General features: G+C 35.3%; 1 protein-coding gene and 1 long non-coding RNA gene across 2 annotated transcripts in view; both read left to right on the forward strand.

Annotated features, from left to right (window-relative positions):
- Positions 1-294: 294 nt before the first annotated feature.
- The window catches only part of LOC125672307 (chitotriosidase-1-like), a 48,985-nt gene continuing 25,306 nt past the window's right edge, over positions 295-23,973 (forward strand). The window contains exons 1-8 of the mRNA XM_056161223.1: positions 295-355; positions 738-924; positions 1,603-1,855; positions 3,958-4,082; positions 13,917-14,034; positions 15,318-15,503; positions 19,033-19,161; positions 19,299-19,533. Coding sequence (XP_056017198.1) covers positions 295-355; positions 738-924; positions 1,603-1,855; positions 3,958-4,082; positions 13,917-14,034; positions 15,318-15,503; positions 19,033-19,161; positions 19,299-19,533 — 1,294 coding nt within the window. The remainder of the gene's footprint in view (positions 356-737; positions 925-1,602; positions 1,856-3,957; positions 4,083-13,916; positions 14,035-15,317; positions 15,504-19,032; positions 19,162-19,298; positions 19,534-23,973) is intronic.
- LOC130053993 (uncharacterized) lies at positions 21,957-23,657 on the forward strand. Its single transcript, XR_008802223.1, has 2 exons — positions 21,957-22,386; positions 22,493-23,657. It is a non-coding gene; the product is annotated as an uncharacterized LOC130053993 (long non-coding RNA).

Here is a 23,973-nt window from a genome sequence, read left to right on the forward strand (position 1 = left end):
TATGGGTGTTCGGGTAGCGTATAGTGCTTCTCACCGCTGAGACCGAGTTTGATCCTTTTTGTTATAGGCGATGGTTATTTGTGAAAAAGTATTGTGTCCACACACTTGGACAAGTGTTGCTTCATTTTACCTCCTCATCATTCACTCCTTCGCACCAATATCGGAGTCAATGAGAAGTACTACTTCTTTGTTAATCATCAGGCACATTATCTAGGTTAGAGCGTTTGCTTTGCTACCGGAAGGACTTGGTTGGAGTTTTAATCCCAGCTCCACATCAAACTTAGGATGTTTAACATGGGTAGTGAATGTTCCTTCGCCAAACGCCTGGTATTAGAGGTGAAAACCTTGTTATTTGGTACATAACCATAAAAAGAAGACCCTTTCTCACCGAAGACGTCAGCACAATAAAGAACTTCGTCTCGACGGCCCTGAGCTACTTTATGACACTTCACTTAAAACTGGTAACAAGTGATCCCCCACCTTTCATCATAGTAAGGTGCACGTATATGTAACCCTCCCTCCCAGATAGTAGTTGGTTTCCAACCATTCCTACCCTGGTTCCCCAATTTTCCCCTTTACCATAAGCTACATAATGAACTTCGAATACTGTTGCGGTCCAATAATTTTTGAGACCGGTATGGGACTATGCAATACTCTCAGAATGCTTGCTTGATCAACAGATCAAACGGTGTCGTTTAGCGAATAAACATACACAATTCCAGTATCTTTTCTTTTAGGACTATCAAAATACAAGCTGGTGTGTTATTACACCAATTGGTCCCAGTACAGAAACGGTGCCGGCAAATTCTTCCCCAAGGACATTGACCCTCAACTGTGCACACACATCATATATGCATTCGGAAAATTAGTGGGGAACACAATCACCAACTTTGAATGGAACGACAACGACGAATATAACAACTTGTAAGTGGTACCCTCGTTTCGTAATCTCTCATTTCCATGTTATACTATTTACTGATATAACAAATAAACTTGAGTGTTTGTACATCGTATTGCACATGCATGGATACGTTAAATTACTAGTAGTTGACAGCATTCAAATACTGTAAATACACCATTTCTATCGTGTCTCTTAGTATTTCACATTCACCTCAGATGCAATATCCATTACCCAAATTTACTAGATGCAGGTTGGAATATGCACCTCTTCGATGCTACAAAGATTAAATGGTTTCTATAATTACTTGCTGAATGAAAACTAAGGAAATAATATTTGTAGAACTTGTTAATAAAAACTAAACGCTTCAGAAAGTAAATTACGTATATATGTCATTATAGAATCTTTTACGAATATTGTGATGTCTAGTGAGCGGAAAGACGTGGTATATTTCGAGTTAGGGAAACTGTGAAGGTCCAAAAATTTTTGAAATAGATGCACAGAAATTTAATTCCCATTTCTACGCGCTTCCGTTAGGAATGCTTTCTGAAAGCAGCTTGCAACGTTTGCATGCATGTATTATCAAAAGCGTTTTAGGGATGTGAAACTTTTATGTATTTCTTTATTTACATGTATATAGATGTCAGAGGGAAACCTTTTTGAATGTTATTTCTTATAATAAAATCATTTTTGTTTGTTTGAAGGTATGCACAGGTGAATGCTCATAAACAGCAAAATCCTAAACTGAAAACATTGCTGGCAATGGGGGGATGGACAGCCGGAAGTCTAATTTACTCAAACATGGCATCGACAGCGCAAAATCGGAAAGAGTTCATTGATTCTTCTATTGCGTGGTTACGAAAATACAACTTTGATGGTCTCGATATGGATTGGGAATACCCAGCAAACCGGGATGGGAAACCTTATGATAAAGCAAACTTTGCTCATCTTTGTAAGGTAAATCAAGAAATAATAGCAGTGTCAATTTCTAACATTTTTAGGTCACTTGAGTAAACTCAGGCGACCTATTGCAATTGGTTGTCGTCGTGCGGTGTGCGTTGTCCGTCGTGCGTTAACGATTGAACATTTTAAACTTCTTGATAACTACCAGTCCAATTCTTTTCAAATTTGATATGAAGCATCTTTTGGACAAGGGGGACATAAATTGTAAATTCCAGGTATCCCGCACCCCTGGGACGTTAGGGGTGGGACAAAAAGTGCCCAAAATTGACCAATTTTCAAAAATCTTCTCAAGAACCGCACATGTGTATGAAAAACTAAATACATGGTGATGTAGAGCAGGAAGGCTTCTACCAAAATTGTAAATTTCATGATCCAGGGGTAGGGTTTCTGACCCCAGGGCGGGGCCAAACTTGGTATATAGTGTTTATGTGTAAAACACTTAAATAACATCTTCTTTAGTGCTATTCATACTAAATTGAAACTAAATAGATATTTAGAAAGAACAGGTAGTCCTTTACCAAAATTGTAAATTTGATGATCCCAGGGGTAGGGGTTTTGGTATCGGGATGAGTCCAATTTGGTCAGTTATTACATTTGTGAACAATAGACATTGTTAACTTCTTCTTGATACATGGAAGGGGGACTTGAATTGTAAATTTCAGGATTCATGTAACCCTGGGGCCTTAGGGTAGAACAAAAGGTGCCGAAAATTGACCAATTTTCAAAAATCTTGTTTAAGAAACACTGAATGCATAGTTACACATGTAAGTAGAGCAGGAAGGCCTCTACCAAAATTGTAAATTTCATGATCCCCGGGGTAGGGGTTCTGATTGATTAATTATATCTTGCTTAACGTCTCGCTCGAGAATTTTTCACTCATATGGAAACGTCACGAAGACCGGTGAAGGGCTTCAAATTTGGGTCTATGCTCGGCGCTTACGGCCATTGAGCAGTGAGGGTTCTTTGGCATGTCACACCTCCTGTGACACGGGACATCCATTTTTAAGGTCTTCTCCAAGGACCCATGACGTTCACACCTGATGCCGAGCATTTGGCGATGGAACTGTCACTACCTGTTTTAACGACTTAGGTCTGTCGCGGCCGGGATTCGAACCCCAGCCTTCCGCATGCAGGGAGAACGCTCTAACCTCTCGGCCACCGCGGCGGTTGGTAGGGGTTCTGACTCCAGGGACATACTATATAGTGTCCATGTGTAAAACACTTAGAAAACATCTTCTTTAGTGTTATTGATACTAAATTGAAACTAAATGGATACTTAGAAAAAGCAGGTAGTCTTTTATCAACTTTTATCAAAATTGTAAATTTGATGATCCCTAGAGTAGGGTTTTTTATCCCAGGGTGGGGCCAAACTTAGTAAATAGTATTTAAGTGCAAGTTTGCTGATACTGTATAAGATCTAAATGCAGAAAAGGATGTACAAAAAATGGTGAATTTCACAACCCAGGGTTTTGACTTTAGGATGGGTCCAAATTAGTCATATCTTTTGATGTTTTAATGTTAATACACCTATTATATTATGTAAAGCCTTTCATCAGTGTATGCACTTTTGAGGGCAGTGAAGTTTTAAGAACACATCTTGTTTTTTTTACTGTTGCTGAACATTAGAATTTAGCTTAGATATTCAGAACAGGAATTTTTTTCTAGATTTCATAGTCCTTGGGAGTAGTGATACGTTTTCACTGGTATTCAGGTGACCGATAAGGCCTGTGGGCCTCTTGTTACGACATACAATTTTTAAAAAACTTGACATACCCAATCATGCACAATTTGAATTTCAAACAAATTACCGTATTCGACCTATTGAGTAAGGGGCTACTCCTATAAGCGCCCCTGGGACTTTTTTCAACTCTCAAAAATTAAGGGCCCCCTTTGAAATACAGTACTACTCACATTTCTGATAATAGAGTTTTTAATCTTTCTAGCAATCTTGGTTCCGCACTGAATTTCATAATACATGGTATCTCTTGTCCACCAATACCGGTATCCATGATTCAATTATAGAAACTGATAATTTGTTGTCTACATCTGTCATGAAATTAACCTGATATTGTAGAAATATGTTTGAAATATTCCAGGAAACACGTGAAGCTTTTGACAACGAAGCTGCTACGACAGGGAGGGAGCGGTTATTATTTACATCCGCTGTTGGCGCGGGGCGGAGTGTCATAGACACTGCTTACGACGTCCCTGTGATGGCACAGTAAGTTTTAGTTTCTTTCGTCTTGATATTGCTTCTAAAATTACAACAGATTTGGACTGAATTGGAACCCGGGCTCCTTAACTTTCCAGAAAGGAGCTCTAGCAACTATGTTATGTTTTGAATAGCGACTGGACCCGACTGTCCGACATAGTCATCCATCCTCAAAGGTTTCACCGTGTAAAATTTGCTACTTAAAATCTATATCTATATTCTCATCTGCCAATTCCATGGAGCGGTCTATAGTACCAAATCCTGCAAAGCTGAGCATCTTTCAGGAAAGAGGAGTGGGTGATCAGTCCGAGTCGAAGGCCAGATAACTTCGAAAATTGTGGGTTTTTTTATTATCCAGTGTTATAAATTGTTAAATGCGTAATGTTCAATGACTGGTAAAATGAAAATCGTATTAAATTTGCGGACAGTCATCTTGAATTGAGCACTGACAACGAGGTTGAGGACGCCACTTAGTACAAATGATCATTGAATGCTATGACGTCGCGCACAGTACTGGTGTTACTTCCATACGTGCATTAGAAAATGTTTCCGCTATGTTTACACAGTTGTATATTTTGTGGATTATTAAAGTCTTATACATCAATGGCAAGGAAAATATGTAAATAATGATAATAGCTTATATAAAATATAATTTACACGCATTTCATTAGCAATAAATACACGCAGATGTCGTCATTTTTCGTTGTCCCGCTTTACATGAAATACGCATACACTTTATCCACAGATTAATAAAATGATTGATTTTGTCCCAAATAACGTAAGAATTGGTGTATGATTGTGACGTCCTTATCTAAAAACCATAAACCAATTACTTTAAACATTTAGTTCATAGAATTGATATAGCGACCTTAAAAATGGCAAAGACAGTGCCTGTCAGTGGTGTCCCGTGTATGTAGATAGACTGCAAATGCAAATCATCATGACCAGTAGCACGCCTAATACATGGAGAAGTTGACTATCCTTGTTACATTTATAATGTACATGTATCGTAGAGCACAATGTATACCAGTATTATAAAATTCTGAGTATATCCATGAAGTAGATTGATTTTATCGGTGTCCAGTGAAATGTCCTTATTCTACAAATACCGCGCTTTTTAAACAATTCTACCATTTTATGTCTTATTTCTAAGCATTATTCCAACGCGAATATTTTAATGAATATAACTTACAGAAAGTACATAAAATTTACTATATAGAATATACAACATTTCATTTTATCCCGCGTCCATTTAGGAAAACGAAAAGATACTTAATGTCCAAATAAATGTCCCATGTGATTTTGTCGCGCAATGACGCGACGTCAATGTACACAACCTACGTCTAGCTAAAACGTAAAATGTTGCTTTTATTATTTTTAAATGATCTAAATTAAAATGATTTTTAAAAATAGTATACAAGGTATTTAAGCTATAGCATGTGTATCTCATAGATATATTTTGCTCTAGATCTGGTACATATACTTTAATTGACTTTATCAAATGACAATTGTACAGACTACATTTTGTTGCATGTACTACTGTATGTCATCGTCGCAAACCACGGGTTGTTGTTTCATTCTATTTCACAAACGTTTTTGAAATAGAATGAAACAATAACCCGTGGTTTGCGACGATGTACTGTATGTATGCATATAAAAATTCAGCATTGAACAGATACACTTACGGTGTGTAAAACGTTGCAATATTATACAAATCTTGATTTATATACGAAACTCTTTAATCATATTCGATAATCTTGTTATTCATATATGAGAAAATTTTAATTATATTCGATAATCTTAATATCTATATGCGAAAATTTTGATTTATATTCGATAATCTTGTTATTTATTTACATTTGGTAACCTTGTTATTTATATTCGATAATTATATAAATCTCGATTTATATTCCATAATATTTGATTCGTATTTGATAATGTTGATGTACACATGCTAGATGTACGCATGGATTTAGTCATTATTGATTGTAGGTGAAATGCATAATTTCAAAAATGGATAAAAGAATTAGCTTCATTGACCATGACCTGACCTCGGATGTCTTAAATTTAACTAGAGGAGCTACTCTGCTAAAATTAAACTTTAATAAATATACAGCACTACCAGCCGTGAGACATTTGGCCTGAATTGAATAGTTGACCTTGCCCTAATATGCTGAATAAACCCAGTAGCTATGTCGGAGCTTGGGTGGCTGCCCTGTAAACCCCCATAGGCAGCTTAGCTAGCTGGATTAACAAGAGTGATACAAATTTGAATATTTATTAATCGTAATCAGAAACAGGGTGCAAATTTACATATATGGCGGAAAGGGTCGCGTGCAATTTTTTGTGGGGAACTGGGGAGGCGGCCAGTTTGACTACCAACGTAGGGGCAACACAGGGGGCCCTATGTGGACATATGTGCCTGGACCTGAACGGGTGGTCACGTTCTAAGGGGGAAGAGATCTCTGCGCATCTCACCTGTCTCCTGCGTGCTACCTGGTTTAAAGAGCAAGTACAGAGCAAACTGTGGACCCTCCTACAGTTTCCAACATGCACCAGCCTGTAGCATTCCCTAGGAGGTGGATGTGAGCACAGGCACCAGAACGGTGGATATATATAGCGTGTTAGATCTTATGTACCCCCCTTCCAATGAATGAAAGATATATACATAAGTCACATATTAAATGCATTGAATGTCAAAATCTTGTTAGAGTATCAGTGACGTGTTGAACAACCTCACTGTTGTATTTAGGACCCAGGTGATCTCTGGCGGGTGTGAGCGATTGCCCCTGGAATATTTCGCCCACATGCGTTGGTACTCCAGAAGAGTAGAGGAAGCCTCTCTCTCTCTCTCTCTCTCTCTCTCTCGTAGAGTAAAATAAAAAAAAAATTCGCATATGAATATCAAGATTTCTCACATATAAATCAAAATTTCCGTCTGCATATAGATATCAAGATTATCGAATACAAATCAAGATTTCCGCATATGAATAACAATATCATTAGATCAAAAGTTCAACATCTGACAAAAAAATCTAAAGTCACACGGTTTTCACGAGACCACCCCTTCAAAACTAAATATGATATATATTGAAACTAACCGATTCGCAAGTAAAACATACGAGTATAAATAACACTCTGTATACCTTTTCTACTGTTTATTCACAAATGAAAGTGAACATTAAAACGTTAAAATGTAATATTATTTGGAAGTTTTTAACTCTCACTTCAACTCACCGTGGTTATTATTATTCATTTATAAAGCGCAAAACTACATATACTTTCTATGCGCTGGTTGTTGTTTTTTTTCCCCCACTATCTTCAGAGCGTGATCGATGTAGATCGATGACAGAAACGTACGGGAGTTTTTAACCCCCCCCTCCCCCTTCCGTGTTTGGTATTAATAAAAAGTATTAAAGAGAGCAATGATTATTAAACATAGAGACTTGAGCAAGTCTATATATATCCTAGAAAAAACCAAATCTGATTTTTTTTACTGTGTTCAAATTTCTCAGAAGTCATATTCATAAGAATTGCAAGCCTTATTTCATGGGATGGTTACCTGTAAAATGCGAAATGAAATCGAAAGGAAACGAAATCTACCGAAGCAAAACGAAACCTATCGAAACGGGTACCCTTATTTCATACGACATGCCTACTGTTGTAGGCACGGTGAAATAAATACAGTACGTATACTTTGGAGTATTTCTAAGAATTCATAATTTTTATGAATGTACACTATACACGTACAAAGATTTATTTTCAATTTTTAAACATTAAATCATGCATGTGCTTTAGTTATGATATTACAGCTTGGAGATAATGAATTTGTTTAAAATGTGACGTTGCTTTCGTGATTATATTTTGCCACAATTTATGACGTTATAAGTGTAACGTAAAGTGACACCAGTACCGTGCGCTTAGTGTATATGATTATGTAACTACTTTTCCCTAAAGGTGAGAAAAGTGTAGTATGATGAAGGAAACTACTATTATGTGACATATTCGTTCTATACATACACCATAGTTGCATGCACTGTGTTTACTGTAACAAGAAACAACTTTGGGTTAATTTAAGACAAGGTTTGCGAGGTTTTACCATACAGCCAAAGAGTCATCATGTTACATATCAATATTTTCAGTAGGAATTGTTCTCAAATGTTATGACATTTGGAAAAAAAATGCCTGTGTCATTTTTTTGTCCAGGTGGGCTTGATTTTGTGATGTTTTACATTTTCTGGATATTTGTACAATAGTGAATACTAGTGATATAAAAACTACACAATGCAAACTCATGGGGTAAAAAGGTAGTACAAATTTTAAAAAGAGTATCATCTACCAGATTATAATATGTTGTGTAGAATTTTAAGTAAAGAAAAAAGAAGAAAAAAAATTTCGAGGCCGAGTACAAATCGAAATTTTGCGTTTTGTGCAATTGTCGCGCATCGTTTCATCGTAAAATGAAACGGTAGATAAGATAACAAATACGATGTTTTATAAATAAAACACTAAAGGACTCTGGGTAAAGATTGAACAATGTACATAACGTATTCATGCGCGTTCACGTTGTCTCCAAACAAAATGATAAAGAAAACATTATTGCAGTTAGGTTACACTGCTTTTAAATGCAATAACACAATAACCAATACTAATTGTTTAAACCATGTAATTGTTGTTTTATTTACTCAATATTATATAAACAACAAAGCAAAAAGACTTACCTCTGTTGACATTTGATCAATCACTGTCATGCGATATTTCTCGTATCGATGTAGGTATTCGCGTTTATTACAAACGCTCAAACGACGTCGTCTAATAATCTACGGCAAACCATACGCGCATAAATTTGACGCCGACGACAATTTTTATAATATCACATGTTGTCAAGTACTAGTATCCACTATATTTCCATATCTGATGACAAAAACAAAATTATATATTTTGCCGACAGCCCGCCGTAGTTATTAGACGCCGACTATTTAGTAATATATGACATTCACTTATAATTCATATTCAAACATAACAGTGTCTATACATTATGCAAAATTCATCTTCACAATTATTCTCGAATATTCTATGGAAAAATAAATGATGTAATATACGAAGCCCAGGAAAAACAGAGGTGAAACCCCTTGAATTTTGGGATAAAAAAACTCTGAAAACTGGGCATCCTATATTACTCCAAATCCTATTTCAGCACATTTTCATTATATTGAAAATAAAAAAACAACACAAAACCCCCCCCAAAAAACTTGAGTTCACAGCTCGAAAGGCGGCTAGAGAATGACCACCTGATACACACAATCGAACACTATGCATCGCAAGCATTTTCATTGGCTGAAAAATATCAGCCCACGAATAACATACATCACATGACTAAAATCCCGTTTATGCAATATTTTTCCGCTATACTTCAAAACGCGAAAGAAATTTATTACCCGTTGCTAGATACATGTACTATCACCCTGGAGTGCGTCCTTTCTGTTCTCAGAGGATACAATGTAATAATACGTGGTTTCAAATGCTTCTCGGCCAATCAAATCAGATTCGAGTACTTTACATGAAAGTATGATAAAACAAAATATCTCATTTACTGTCACTAAGCGCACGGTACTGGTGTCACTTTACGTTACACTTATAACGTCATAAATTGTGGCAAAATATAATCACGAAAGCAACGTCACATTTTAAACAAATTCATTATCTCCAAGCTGTAATATCATAACTAAAGCACATGCATGATTTAATGTTTAAAAATTGAAAATAAATCTTTGTACGTGTATAGTGTACATTCATAAAAATTATGAATTCTTAGAAATACTCCAAAGTATACGTACTGTATTTATTTCACCGTGCCTACAACAGCAGGCATGTCGTATGAAATAAGGGTACCCGTTTCGGTAGGTTTCGTTTTGCTTCGGTAGATTTCGTTTCCTTTCGATTTCGTTTCGCATTTTACAGGTAACCATCCCATGAAATAAGGCTTGCAATTCTTATGAATATGACCTCTGAGAAATTTGAACACAGTAAAAAAAAAAATCAGTTTTGGTTTTTTCTAGGATATATATAGACTTGTTCAAGTCTCTATGTTTAATAATCATTGCTCTCTTTAATACTTTTTATTAATGCCAAACACGGAAGGGGGAAGGGGGGGGGGTGGGGTTAAAAACTCCCGTACGTTTCTGTCATCGATCTACATCGATCACGCTCTAGTGGGGAAAAAACAACAACCAGCGCATAGAAAGTATATGTAGTTTTGCGCTTTATAAATGAATAATAATAATAACCACGGTGAGTTGAAATGAGAGTTAAAAACTTCCAAATAATAACGTTTTAATGTTCACTTTCATTTGTGAATAAACAGTAGAAAAGGTATACAGAGTGTTATTTATACTCGTATGTTTTACTTGCGAATCGGTTAGTTTCAATATATATCATATTTAGTTTTGAAGGGGTGGTCTCGTGAAAACCGTGTGACTTTAGATTTTTTTGTCAGATGTTGAACTTTTGATCTAATGGTATTGTTATTCATATGCGGAAATCTTGATTTGTATTCGATAATCTTGATATCTATATGCGGACGGAAATTTTGATTTACATGTGAGAAATCTTGATATTCATATGCGAATTTTTTTTATTTTACTCTACGAGAGAGAGAGAGAGAGAGAGAGAGAGAGAGAGAGAGGCTTCCTCTACTCTTCTGGAGTACCAACGCATGTGGGCGAAATATTCCAGAGGCAATCGCTCACACCCGCCAGAGATCACCTGGGTCCTAAATACAACAGTGAGGTTGTTCAACACGTCACTGATACTCTAACAAGATTTTGACATTCAATTCATTTATTATGTGACTTATGTATATATCTTTCATTCATTGGAAGGGGGGGGGGTACATAAGATCTAACACGCTATATATATCCACCGTTCTGGTGCCTGTGCTCACATCCACCTCCTAGGGAATGCTACAGGCTGGTGCATGTTGGAAACTGTAGGAGGGTCCACAGTTTGCTCTGTACTTGCTCTTTAAACCAGGTAGCACGCAGGAGACAGGTGAGATGCGCAGAGATCTCTTCCCCCTTAGAACGTGACCACCCGTTCAGGTCCAGGCACCTATGTCCACATAGGGCCCCCTGTGTTGCCCCTACGTTGGTAGTCAAACTGGCCGCCTCCCCAGTTCCCCACAAAAAATTGCACGCGACCCTTTCCGCCATATATGTAAATTTGCACCCTGTTTCTGATTACGATTAATAAATATTCAAATTTGTATCACTCTTGTTATTCCAGCTAGCTAAGCAGCCTATGGGGGATTACAGGGCAGCCACCCAAGCTTCGACATAGCTACTGGGTTTATTCAGCATATTAGGACAAGGTCAACTATTCAATTCAGGCCAAATGTCTCACGGCTGGTAGTGCTGTATATTTATTAAAGTTTAATTTTAGCAGAGTAGCTCCTCTAGTTAAATTTAAGACATCCGAGGTCAGGTCATGGTCAATGAAGCTAATTCTTTTATCCATTTTTGAAATTATGCATTTCACCTACAATCAATAATGACTAAATCCATGCGTACATCTAGCATGTGTACATCAACATTATCAAATACGAATCAAATATTATGGAATATAAATCGAGATATATATAATTATCGAATATAAATAACAAGGTTACCAAATGTAAATAAATAACAAGATTATCGAATATAAATCAAAATTTTCGCATATAAATATTAAGATTATGGAATATAATTAAAATTTTCTCATATATGAATAACAAGATTATCGAATATGATTAAAGAGTTTCGTATATAAATCAAGATTTGTATAATATTGCAACGTTTTACACACCGTAAGTGTATCTGTTCAATGCTGAATTTTAATATGCATACATACAGTACATCGTCGCAAACCACGGGTTATTGTTTCATTCTATTTCACAAACGTTTGTGAAATAGAATGAAACAACAACCCGTGGTTTGCGACGATGACATACAGTAGTACATGCAACAAAATGTAGTCTGTACAATTGTCATTTGATAAAGTCAATTAAAGTATATGTACCAGACCTAGAGCAAAACATATCTATGAGATACACATGCTATAGCTTAAATACCTTGTATACTATTTTTAAAAATCATTTTAATTTAGATCATTTAAAAATAATAAAAGCAACATTTTACGTTTTAGCTAGACGTAGGTTGTGTACATTGACGTCGCGTCATTGCGCGACAAAATCACATGGGACATTTATTTGGACATTAAGTATCTTTTCGTTTTCCTAAATGGACGCGGGATAAAATGAAATGTTGTATATTCTATATAGTAAATTTTATGTACTTTCTGTAAGTTATATTCATTAAAATATTCGCGTTGGAATAATGCTTAGAAATAAGACATAAAATGGTAGAATTGTTTAAAAAGCGCGGTATTTGTAGAATAAGGACATTTCACTGGACACCGATAAAATCAATCTACTTCATGGATATACTCAGAATTTTATAATACTGGTATACATTGTGCTCTACGATACATGTCATTATAAATGTAACAAGGATAGTCAACTTCCCCCTGTATTAATCGTGCTACTGGTCATGATGATTTGCATTTGCAGTCTATCTACATACACGGGACACCACTGACAGGTACTGTCTTTGCCATTTTTAAGGTCGCTGTATCAATTCTATGAACTAAATGTTTAAAGTAATTGGTTTATGGTTTTTAGATAAGGACGTCACAATCATATACCAATTCTTACGTTATTTGGGACAAAATCAATCATTTTATTAATCTGTGGATAAAGCGTATGCGTATTTCATGTAACGCGGGACAACGAAAAATGACGACATCTGCGTGTATTTATTGCTAATGAAATGCGTGTAAATTATATTTTATATAAGCTATTATCATTATTTATATATTTTCCTTGCCATTGATGTATAAGACTTTAATAATCCACAAAATATACAACTGTGTAAACATAGCGGAAACATTTTCTAATGCACGTATGAAAGTAACACCAGTACCGTGCGCGACGTCTATATTATCAGGCTATGGGTATAGCACACACATGTTATCCAATTACAAATTATGTAATTTATATATTTCAGACCATATCTATATTGTATATGTAGTTGGGTAAAACAATACCCTTCATAGAGATTTCGATGTAGGAATACTTGGGACCTACTTATTCCAATGTACATGTATGTAAAATGGTAGTTCCCCCTCCATTCAATTTGATTATGTTCTATGATCTTGTTATGTATATATTGATATAATATGATAATGATTCTTTCCTTTATCTTGCTTCTACCTCGTATTTCTGTTTTGCAAATCAGACGAAGCTAAATGCTAATCCAGACTGTGATGCCGATTTATTGACAGTATCAAAGGGTTTTTTCTTTATCTGCTTTCTGTGTTTTTTCTTGTTTCACCTTCCTTAGCTGCATAGATTGATTGATTATTGTTTAACATCCCTCTCGAGAATATTTCACTCATACGGACACGTCACCACTGATGGTGAAGGGCTGCAAAATTCTGGCTTATGCCCGGCGCTTATGGCCTTTGAGCAGGGAGGGATCTTTATCGTGCCACACCTGCTGTGACACGGGACCTCGGTTTTCACAGTCTCATCCGAAGGACCGCCCCATTTAGTCGCCTTCTACGACAAGCAAGCGGTACTGATGACCTATTCTAACCCAGATCCCCGCGGGACAACAGCATAAAAATTAAACATACATGTAATAGATATATAGTACATGTATCTAGCATTATCATTTTAGTGACATTCTACGTCACTCTTACTCTCTTTTTAATACTACAGTAATTTCATTTTTTTTTATATTTCAGATACATGGACTTTATTTGTACAATGACTTACGACCTGCATGGATCTTGGGAGTCATTCACTGGTCTACATACTGGACTCTACGCTTCAAACAATGATTCGGACAAAACTTTGAATGTCGTAAGTACCTATTAAGATATGATAAGACATACTAAAATGTTATTTATTTTTTCCCCGCCTTTTCGAGAAAAAAAGATTCAGTGATATTGAGACGTCATCAGTTGTAAGTGAAATACAAGAAATGGCCTGTACATGGCGCTCAGGGTCGTAGCAGTAAGGGTTCTTATCGTACTAAGTTTTCATCCGAATGACTTGCAACGGTAACTTTTGAATGCTAAACCTCTGGCCAAGGACCAGTCACTGCCTATTTTTACGTCTTAGGTTTGACGTCGTCAGAGCACAAACGGGGCTCGAACTCACGAATTCCCAGTCATGAAGTGAATGCTCTAAGCACTGAACTATCGCGACTGGTCATGCTGGAAGCTGATTGTACATGTAAGATGAGTCATAGCGTTATGGGGAACAGTGTCGTATTTGGCAATGTTAGTTTTGTATTTCCTTTTGAAGATGGATAACTTTCCATTTAGATATCTATATTTATGTATAGACCTTCAGGAAACTCAGTTTTAGCTCCGAAAATCCTCTATAACTCCTATTTACATTTACGACTCAAAATATTCTTTGTTGCAATCTTTAGTTATGACCCTGTACACTGTGGGTCATATACTCTCCTTTACATCTTATAATCCGGATGGTGTTCGTTCATCTCTGCTTATTTACCAGACATGCACATTAACTGATTCTAGACATTTTATTTATAGATATTTGAGCATGCGTATTAGCGATTTCAGAATCATTTATTTATTCGAAAATATATCAATTGCAGCTGTAACTTTAAACAGCTAATGCACTTCCTCCTCTGTCACAACGAATGACATAGATACAGATATGTTAAGACTTTCACGAACGAAAGGTAGTATAAAAGGGCTACACCTTTCCCGATAGTAGGTTTACTCATATTTTCAAACCGTTGTTTTTGGAGTTAATTACGGAGAAGAGTTAGGTGTCAATATATGCATTCGTGCTAATTTAAAAGATTTGTGTGTATTCATCTGCGTGTACACTTTAAAGATAACCAGACGATTAAAGTGGTCAGATTCCATCAAATATTGCATTAAAACATATGTACGCATTTTGAAATGATTGTGGATTGAAATGTGTGCATATTTTGATTTGATTTGATTAAAAATAAAAACCCGATTAAACGTGAAAGTTGTGTTAGTTTTCCTGTATGAATTACCTCATACTCTCCTATAGCACGTATATGTATGAATATATTTTAATCCTTAGTCAGCTGTAATTCATAGTTGATCGATTTACTTGAAAATTTTACATTTGTAAAGGCATCTGCAGCAGAATACTGGCATCAGAAAGGAGTACCCCGAGAGAAGTTAATCATTGGGCTGGGAACATACGGCAGAAGCTTTACCTTGGTGGACACTTCTAAACACTGGGTCGGTGCTCCAGCATCGGGCGCTGGAAGAGCAGGGCCCTACACGAGAGAGAAAGGCTTTCTGTCTTACTATGAGGTGCTTTCATATGTCACCATAATTTCATTATATAACTAGTAAGCAAGCGCCCATCATTTATATATGTAACAATATATATATATATATATTGTTACATATATAAATATATATAATATATATAAATGTTCATGTCGTTGGTCATTCTAGTGCTTTATATACATATGTATATATATATATATTCATTTGATTGATATTTACTGTAAACGTAAGTGTCAAGTTGAAAGTTCGACGATGCTATAATCTAAGGGATTTTTGCATGTGAAAATTATGACAAATTTCTTCATTCTAAAGAAACCTGAATATTTTACAAGATTACTGGTGTGTATATTATAAAGTTATTGGGAACTTATTACTGCAAGATTGTTGCATGTGCAAATATCGTTAGCTCACTTTATAGTTGAAAGTTCAAATGAATTTCTGATTATCCGTCGTCCGTCTGTCTGTAAAGTCTTCTCCAGAGCCACTGGGTCAGTTTCAACCAAATTTGGCAAAAAGCATGCTTGAGTGAAGGGGATTCAGGTTTGTGCAGGTTTTTGCCAATGGGGGATAATAAAGAAAAGGCCAAAATTAAAGTGGGGTTATTTGAAAATCTTTTTTTTGGAGAACCAATGGGCAAGGAAAGTTGAAATTTACATGAAAGCTTACTGACATAGTGCAAATTCAAGTTTGATCAAATCATGGTCTCCGGGGGTAGGGTGGAGCCACAATGAGGACCAAAGTTTTACTTGCGAGTATATAAGGAAAATATATAAACATTTTCTCAAGAACCACTGGGCCAGAAAATTCAAATTTTAATGAAAGCTTCATGACATAGTGAGGATTAAAGTTGTTAAAATAATCAACCTTAAGAGTGAATACATGTAGGGCAAATCCTTAAAGATCTTCTCAACAACCAGTGGGCTAGAAAAGTTGAAATTTGCATGAAAACTTCCTTATACAGTACAGGTTTACGTTTGTTCAGATAATGACCCCCGGGGATAGGTTGGGGCCACAATAGGGGGTCAAAGTCTTACATGCGAACATATAGGGAAAATCTTTAAAACTCGTCTTCTGAAAAAACCACTGGGCCAGAATAGTTGAAATTTACATGAAAGTTTCCTGACATAGAGTCACGATTGGGAAAATTGGAGTACCGGTAACCGTAAGGTGATGTAAACACCTAGTACTCTCTCTCTCTCTCTCTCTCTCTCTCTCTCTCTCTCTCTCTCTCGCTCTCTCTCCCGTCACCTGCATGCTATTTATCAAAATCTTTTTTAAAAAAAAGTCTGTTGGAGTTAATAAATATACTGTCTCTTGGAAGCAGACACGCAGTTTAGGGGGGGGGGGGGTTGTCGAAGGATAAGTTGGTGGTCAATTTGCAAGTAAAATCCTTCGCTACATGGGTTCAATTAATAATTTTTAAGCCTATTTTCTTCACATTCAATACAACTATCAAGAATATCAAAGGGGGGGGGGGGGGGGGTCACTCAATATATCCTTATTCGCATATTCCATATGAAAATAACAGATGATGGTGATAAGAAGGATAGGGAGAGCGCTCATCCAATTCAATTCATGAGTTTAAATTTTTCTCATTCAAAAGTACTATAAAAAAGAGTGGGTGGATCACCCAATATATCTGCATTCGCTTATTGAAAATAACAGATATAATTATTGATCATTGACAAAATAAAGTGCCCCCCCCCCCCCCTCTTACCCCTTTACGATTCCAAGTGTCTTGGGAAAGCAGTGAGATATACCGCATTGTCTATACAGTACTCAAACAACTTCCCCGAGTCCAGTGTTCACATCAGTAAAACTAAACAATGCTAGATTTAGACTGAATGTCGGTGTATGCAATGACATTCCCATCGACTAATGTAATTTTCATTTATCAAAGATGAACACTATATATGGAGAGAGAGAGAGAGAGAGAGAGAGAGAGAGAGAGAGAGCTACAACTCTTTGTTGACGATTTAGGGGAATGTAAAGATATAAACACGACGCATTTTTGTTGTTTTTAAATATATTTGCGATATAAAATAGTTACACGCACATTACTTGACGTGTTTTGCTGTACCCGAGAAAATGATATCCCCTTCATGCAACATTTGTATCATTTAGTATTAGGACGCAGAGCTGTTATATAGTCCTTGAGGTACATGGCATAACAAGTAATTTTACATTTTATTTTCCATAATTCATTTGAATAGGAGAACATCTAAAATCGCCTCCGAAAATATGATTGCGTTCTACTCAACGATTTTTGGCAAATACACGCATTTTTTTCTTAACTCTAATAACACAAGATTCTTTCGCAAAATGTCTATGAACCCAATAAAGTTACGCGTAGATGCATAATGTATTTTTCATAGCATGACAGTTTTTAATAGTCTTTGATCTCGATGACTATTTTTTTTTTTACCTGAAAAGTTGAAAATTATAACTTTTAGAAAAATATTCTACAAGAATCAGGGGACTGTAAATCCAATAACGTCGATGACGTCGTTCCAAAAAAGCGACCGTCGGAAGACAGCGTTGGAGTTAACAATGCAATATTATAACGTTATTTTCTCAATATCAGCAACAAGTAAATGGTACATGTTATATATATATATATATATATATATATATATATATATATGAATCAAACGAGAAAATTGTCACCTTTCTACCTGCAAAATATGGTCGGCATTTGAAGCGCGCCAATTTTGTTCAATAACCTCCCTTGTTCTTTGCTTTGTTGATGATTGTTGTAAAAAATAATAAATAAATATACTTAGATATGATATAAAAAGTAATGCACATGTACATTATTATACCTGAATATGGTAATTCTATATAACGCATTTTCTGATTGGTCTTGACATTCAAATTCAAGTGCAAGGGAGAACCCCCCCCCCCCCCCCTCCCTCCCAACATCTTATTTTCTTCATCATATTCCACCTCTTCGAGCGTCGCGTAAATTTTCCATTAACTTTACATTAAGGTAGACCCAGTTTATTGTAACGTCACACTACGTCCGTGTCATTTCATTTTTAAAAGTGTAATTTCATACTTTGTAGGGGCGTAAAAGGAATTTGTTGACACGCGAGAGGGAATTTAATGGTTTAATTACATGTAGATGTACCTTATTATGGTTAATTGATTTACCCTGCAAATAATCAGCATTGAGGGAGAATGGAAATGTCTAAAATGGTTATCATAGACCGTTATGTCATGGCTCGTACAAATGTACATTCTAATACGTTGACAGTACTTCTGTTGGGGCGAACTCAGCTACATATATAGGCCCGGATGCAGGATTTTAGCAGTTTTCATTCGTTTTGGTAGGATAAACAATTCATTACATAGATGTTTTGGGATAATTGAAAATGTACTTACGCAAGAAAAATGATATTCCAATTTGTTGTTGCCGTAGGAGAATATGGGTTTTCTTGGGTGAATATATTTTCATATCTCCCTTCCTATTATGCAATAAAGGTATACTGTAAATAAAAATATAACAAGTGTAAATACACTGTGTAATATACTGTAAATATACATGCAGATTTGTGAGATGCAGAGGAGTGGCCAAGGTACCACATACAGAGACCCGGTAGCCAAAGTTCCGTATTTTGTGAATCCAAGTACAAAACTGTGGGTTGGTTTTGACGACAAGACCAGTATCTATACAAAGGTGAGAGAACTGCCTACTTTGAATCTGAACTACCATTGATTTATAAATTAAGTTTTAACATGTTACAGTGTAATATTCTTTAATATGTTGCCCTGTAATAAGTGTCTTGTTTTTGTCCCCTTGATGACGACTAATAGGTCACAGATCTCATCATCAAAGGTGGCTATGGAGGAGCCATGATATGGTCTCTCCCACTGGATGATTTTAAAGGCACAATGTGTGGGGAGGGAAAATACCCACTGATTTCTTTGATGAAGGAGACACTGGAGGCAGCCGAGGAGGGAGGACCAGTAGGTCCCACAGTGGGGCCGACGAACGGTCTTGTTAGCACTCAGTCACCGTCTGTAACCACCTCCAAGGGAGGTGAATCAGGTATCTTATGCATGCGTCTCTTTGTTTAAGCATAATGGTGTATCTAAGTATAGAAAGGCTTGTGTTTTGTTTGCTCATTAGGAAAATATAAGTAAAGAAAAGGTTCAATGTGTTTTGTTGAATCTAATTAAAATCAGACTTCTTAGATCCGCGCTGTATACTCTGCGATTATGAGCGTATCCTAGGATCTGATTTTAATTAGATTGTGTTTTGTTTGCATCGATAATTAGGAAAACGTAACCATTTATTGAATTTGCAATGCAGACATATCTTTTTTATAATACTTTTTTTCTTTTTCAATTTATTAGGCCAAAAAATAAAAAAATAAAAATAAATACAATGTATTTTGTTTCTCAGGCACCGCTGCATTCCTAAATTAAATCCCGCATTTAAATTTTTTATTACGTATTAGTTCATATAAACACACAAAATCTTGGAAAGCATGTTCATTGTGTTTTTTAAAACATAATATTTTATATTAATATTTGAATATTATGGGACTGATAGTACGGTGTATGAATATGATTTAGTATTTTTAAAAAAGCTAAATTTGAAGGTAAAAAAACAACCCCTGCCTGCCTCATCATTTAAAAAAAAAAATGCCCGAGAAACTAAACATTAATTCTTTTAGCCTTAGTCTTAAAGTTTACATTTATTTTTATTTCTGTAGTAAGTCCATCTTGATAAATTTAAATTGGAATTTATTTCGCCTAGAATTTAAATTGGAATTTAGTTCGCCTAGAATTTGTATTATCTTTCCCTGGATGTAAGAGACGACATCATACATGGAAGAAAATCACAGGATTTTATTTATCAAATGTAATTGTAAACTAAAAATGATAATAATAATTGATAAAATATAAACTTCTGACTTACATGACCATCCCCTGCTCAAATTGTATTAAGAAAACTTTCTCTGTACCTTTGCTAAGCCTCTTAAATCCAAATGAAATCTTTAAAATGACGTCCACACATGTACAAACACTCACACACACAGCATCTAACAAGCAAACACGTGTAGAACCCGTCCTGTCGTCTGCTTATCGCGTTCTTAAAATCCCCGCCAACCAACTTACCTCACATGTCCCTGTTTCGGATCTTTAAATAAAAAAGCCACTTTATCAATGCACAATGACTACCATTGTACATGCAAACAAATAAACAGCATAGAAACCATTCAATTACCATTATATCTTCTCTATGAATTACCCAGCATTTTAACCCTGGTCATTTGCCTTCGTATATATGTTTTGCACACGTCATGCTGGGTCAAAAGGTAAAATTATACTACTCGTAAAAATTACTAGTCTCGTGCTACCAGACGCTCTGCTTTCTCCGAAAATCACCAACGAACAGAGAGTCTGGTGAAGGCGCGCGATAACGTTTGTAACGTCAGAACGAGGCTTACCAAAATATCGGTATTTAAGGTAGACCTATACTCGGCCTTAAGGTAGCGACGGATAGCAACCACGTGATCAGTAAAAATTGTGTATTTTCACGTGAATTCATTTTCCGGAATTCCTTACTCCGTCATAGAATAGTCGAAAAACAAAAAGGGGTTCCGAAAGTGTTTTGTTGCTGTGACTGACTCGCCTACAGAAAATATGCACATACCACATAAGTATACGTCAATGTCTGTAATAATGGTAGATCAAATGTTTCATCTGTGTGAAACTTTTTGCTAATCGAAATGTTAAACCAACCACCAATCCATGTACATAGATGCGCTACGTAAACAAAGTTGTTGATTGATGCATCGTAATGTCCGAGTGCTGCATGCTGAGAGATTAAATACTGTTTATACAGTCATTGAGAGACCTAACAAAGTTTCTTGCAAGAAGAGGAAGTTGGTGGATGCATTCAAGTTGGACAACGAAATCATAGTTTCGTTTGGTGAGTGAAAAAAATGCCATAAATTTGTATTCAAAAGTTCAACTCACATTTCCTCTGCTATTTCACAACGCGATTTATAATAACATCTGTAAGTTTAAACACACGACATACAGTAGATGTATTATTTTTTTATGTATATATGTATTCCATATGTGCATAAAATATAACTCCCACCTGTGCCAGTGATTGTAAACGAACGGATGTCATGTAAATGTATACCACATTTGTAAACATGGGCTCTTACAACTCTTTTATTAAGAAAATAATAATATCGTTATGAAAATAACTGTTACGAAAATAACATACCTTGAACTACATGTATAAAAGTAATGAAAAACAAATATCTGTATAGACCTACTATCTAGGGGTATGAGGGAACCGGATAAAAAGTGGAAGGGGGGGGGGCATGTGTTGAATTATAATTTCCTAGACTATAGTATACATATATTATTACTTTGAAATTTCAGTGGCCTAAGAAATATATCAAACCTGAAGTTTTGTGTTTCACACAAACATGTAGGTTGGCAAAACCTTTTTAAATAATGTAAATTAATCACAAGTCTGCATATGCCCTCTCATAGGCAAATGTATGCATTGTATGTATAAGTAAGATATGTATACTACACGTATGCCCTTCTCTTGACCCACATTTTGTAAATAAAACAGATATGATAAGTCTATGGCAGTTTATGAAAACATATATACATGTCATCTCATTGCAATTTATAATTTTGAAACATCAGTATTTAAATTTTAACTGAATATGTGTTGAGACACAGTTTTAAAATTCACATTGTATGATGCAATCTAATTACTCAATGGTATAATATAGACCTAACGGTGCAAATATCAATTATGATGATCTTTTTTCTAGGCATCAGCCTGAAGACCGAGGGAGGTTAGATAGGACCAGTGCAGGTTGAAGTGGATTTCGAGTCAACAAGTATAACAGCAAGAGAGGTACTATATATATTTTTTTGATAAACATTTGTAAAGACAATTCTGAGTATATCAGATATTCATCTTTTTTGCTATATTTAAATATATTTATCTATATTTTGAACAGGTACTCCATTTACAGTGATGATGACATATCCCCTTGACCCCCACAACTCCACAAATTTAAAAATGTTTGATCAAGTTCCGAAGATTAAAGAACTACTGCAAAATTTGGGACTGGATGAAAAACATTAATTCACTTATATGAGCTCAGAGCAGTGGATGTTATACAACATACTTTAAACTAAATTGTGAATTTAAGGGGAAACAAGTACATGTCATGTACTCGTATATTACAAGTACATGCCTTTTGAAAGACAATAATATTGCATAGATGTAAAGGAAATTTCAATGTTGATTATTTTTTCTTAGATATATTAGTAAAAAATGTGCACATGATAGAATATCAATTTTATTACTTCAATCAATGTGTTTGAATTTTCCTTGTAATTCAAAATTTAGTTGAAACATACATCATAGATACATTAATGTATATAAATTTTTTAGAAAAGTTTCATAATGGAACTAATTCACACCCCCCCCCCCTATACATACAGTGAACATAGACCTTCACCTGGGGAAAACTTCCGTTAGTTAATGCAATATACATGTACATGCATTCTCAGTTATCCAATAGTTCCATGTGAAACTACAATTAGAAATCTTAAACTTATGAAAGACACACCTATCTGTGAGGGTAAGATGACTCAGATGGACTTAATTGTAGTGATCCATGGGCAGTCCATGGGTCTCTTTCCATTGATATTAATTATTTATTGAAATATGAAATGGTTATTTAAACATATTTGGTGTATTATACTGTATAGTGATATAAATTTCTATCAAAAAATATGTATAGGTAATAGATTTGGTCTAGTTATTACAAGAAATTGTATGAAAAATAACTAAATATTTAGGCAATCATTGTGAGTGCAAAAAGGTCAACTGCAATAGCACACACTATATATCATTCTTAAATGGCTCATAGAAACTTCTAGTATTGTGAGTTTGAATGCTCAATATGGTAATTTGGGAATGCTTAATCATTTAAGGTCAATAGTTTATCTCTGCTGACTGTATCTCTTAAAATTCATTTCTAGAAGGGAGGGGGTAGGGTTACAAAATCTGACATAGTTTCAGATTAAACCTCATTTGGTATATTTTTTTCTATTCAATATTTTAGATACTACTTGACTTAATGTAAAAATGAAATAAAATCAGAAATTTTATGAGCAGAATTTTGTTGTTGTCAAAAAATGTATGCGTGATAGTATTTGAGAAATGCCATATTTAGGGTAAAGGACTAGGTACGCTATATGACTTAAATGACCCAATCTTCAAATTGGACAATATTGTACCCAAATATAGATATAAGTGTATTACTTCATTAAATATAAAGGTTTTGAGGGTATCTTCATTATTTCCAGTTCTGCAACTGCTCAAATATTGAGTTTTTTAAATAACTTTTTAATGACGTTGTTTGTAGCATTGTAACGTTATTGCAGTTATTTTCAATTAGTTATGATAAATAATCTAAAATGGTAACCC

This window comes from Ostrea edulis, chromosome 4 (genome assembly GCF_947568905.1).
Source record: "Ostrea edulis chromosome 4, xbOstEdul1.1, whole genome shotgun sequence".
In the NCBI taxonomy this organism is placed as follows: Eukaryota; Metazoa; Mollusca; class Bivalvia; order Ostreida; family Ostreidae; genus Ostrea; species Ostrea edulis.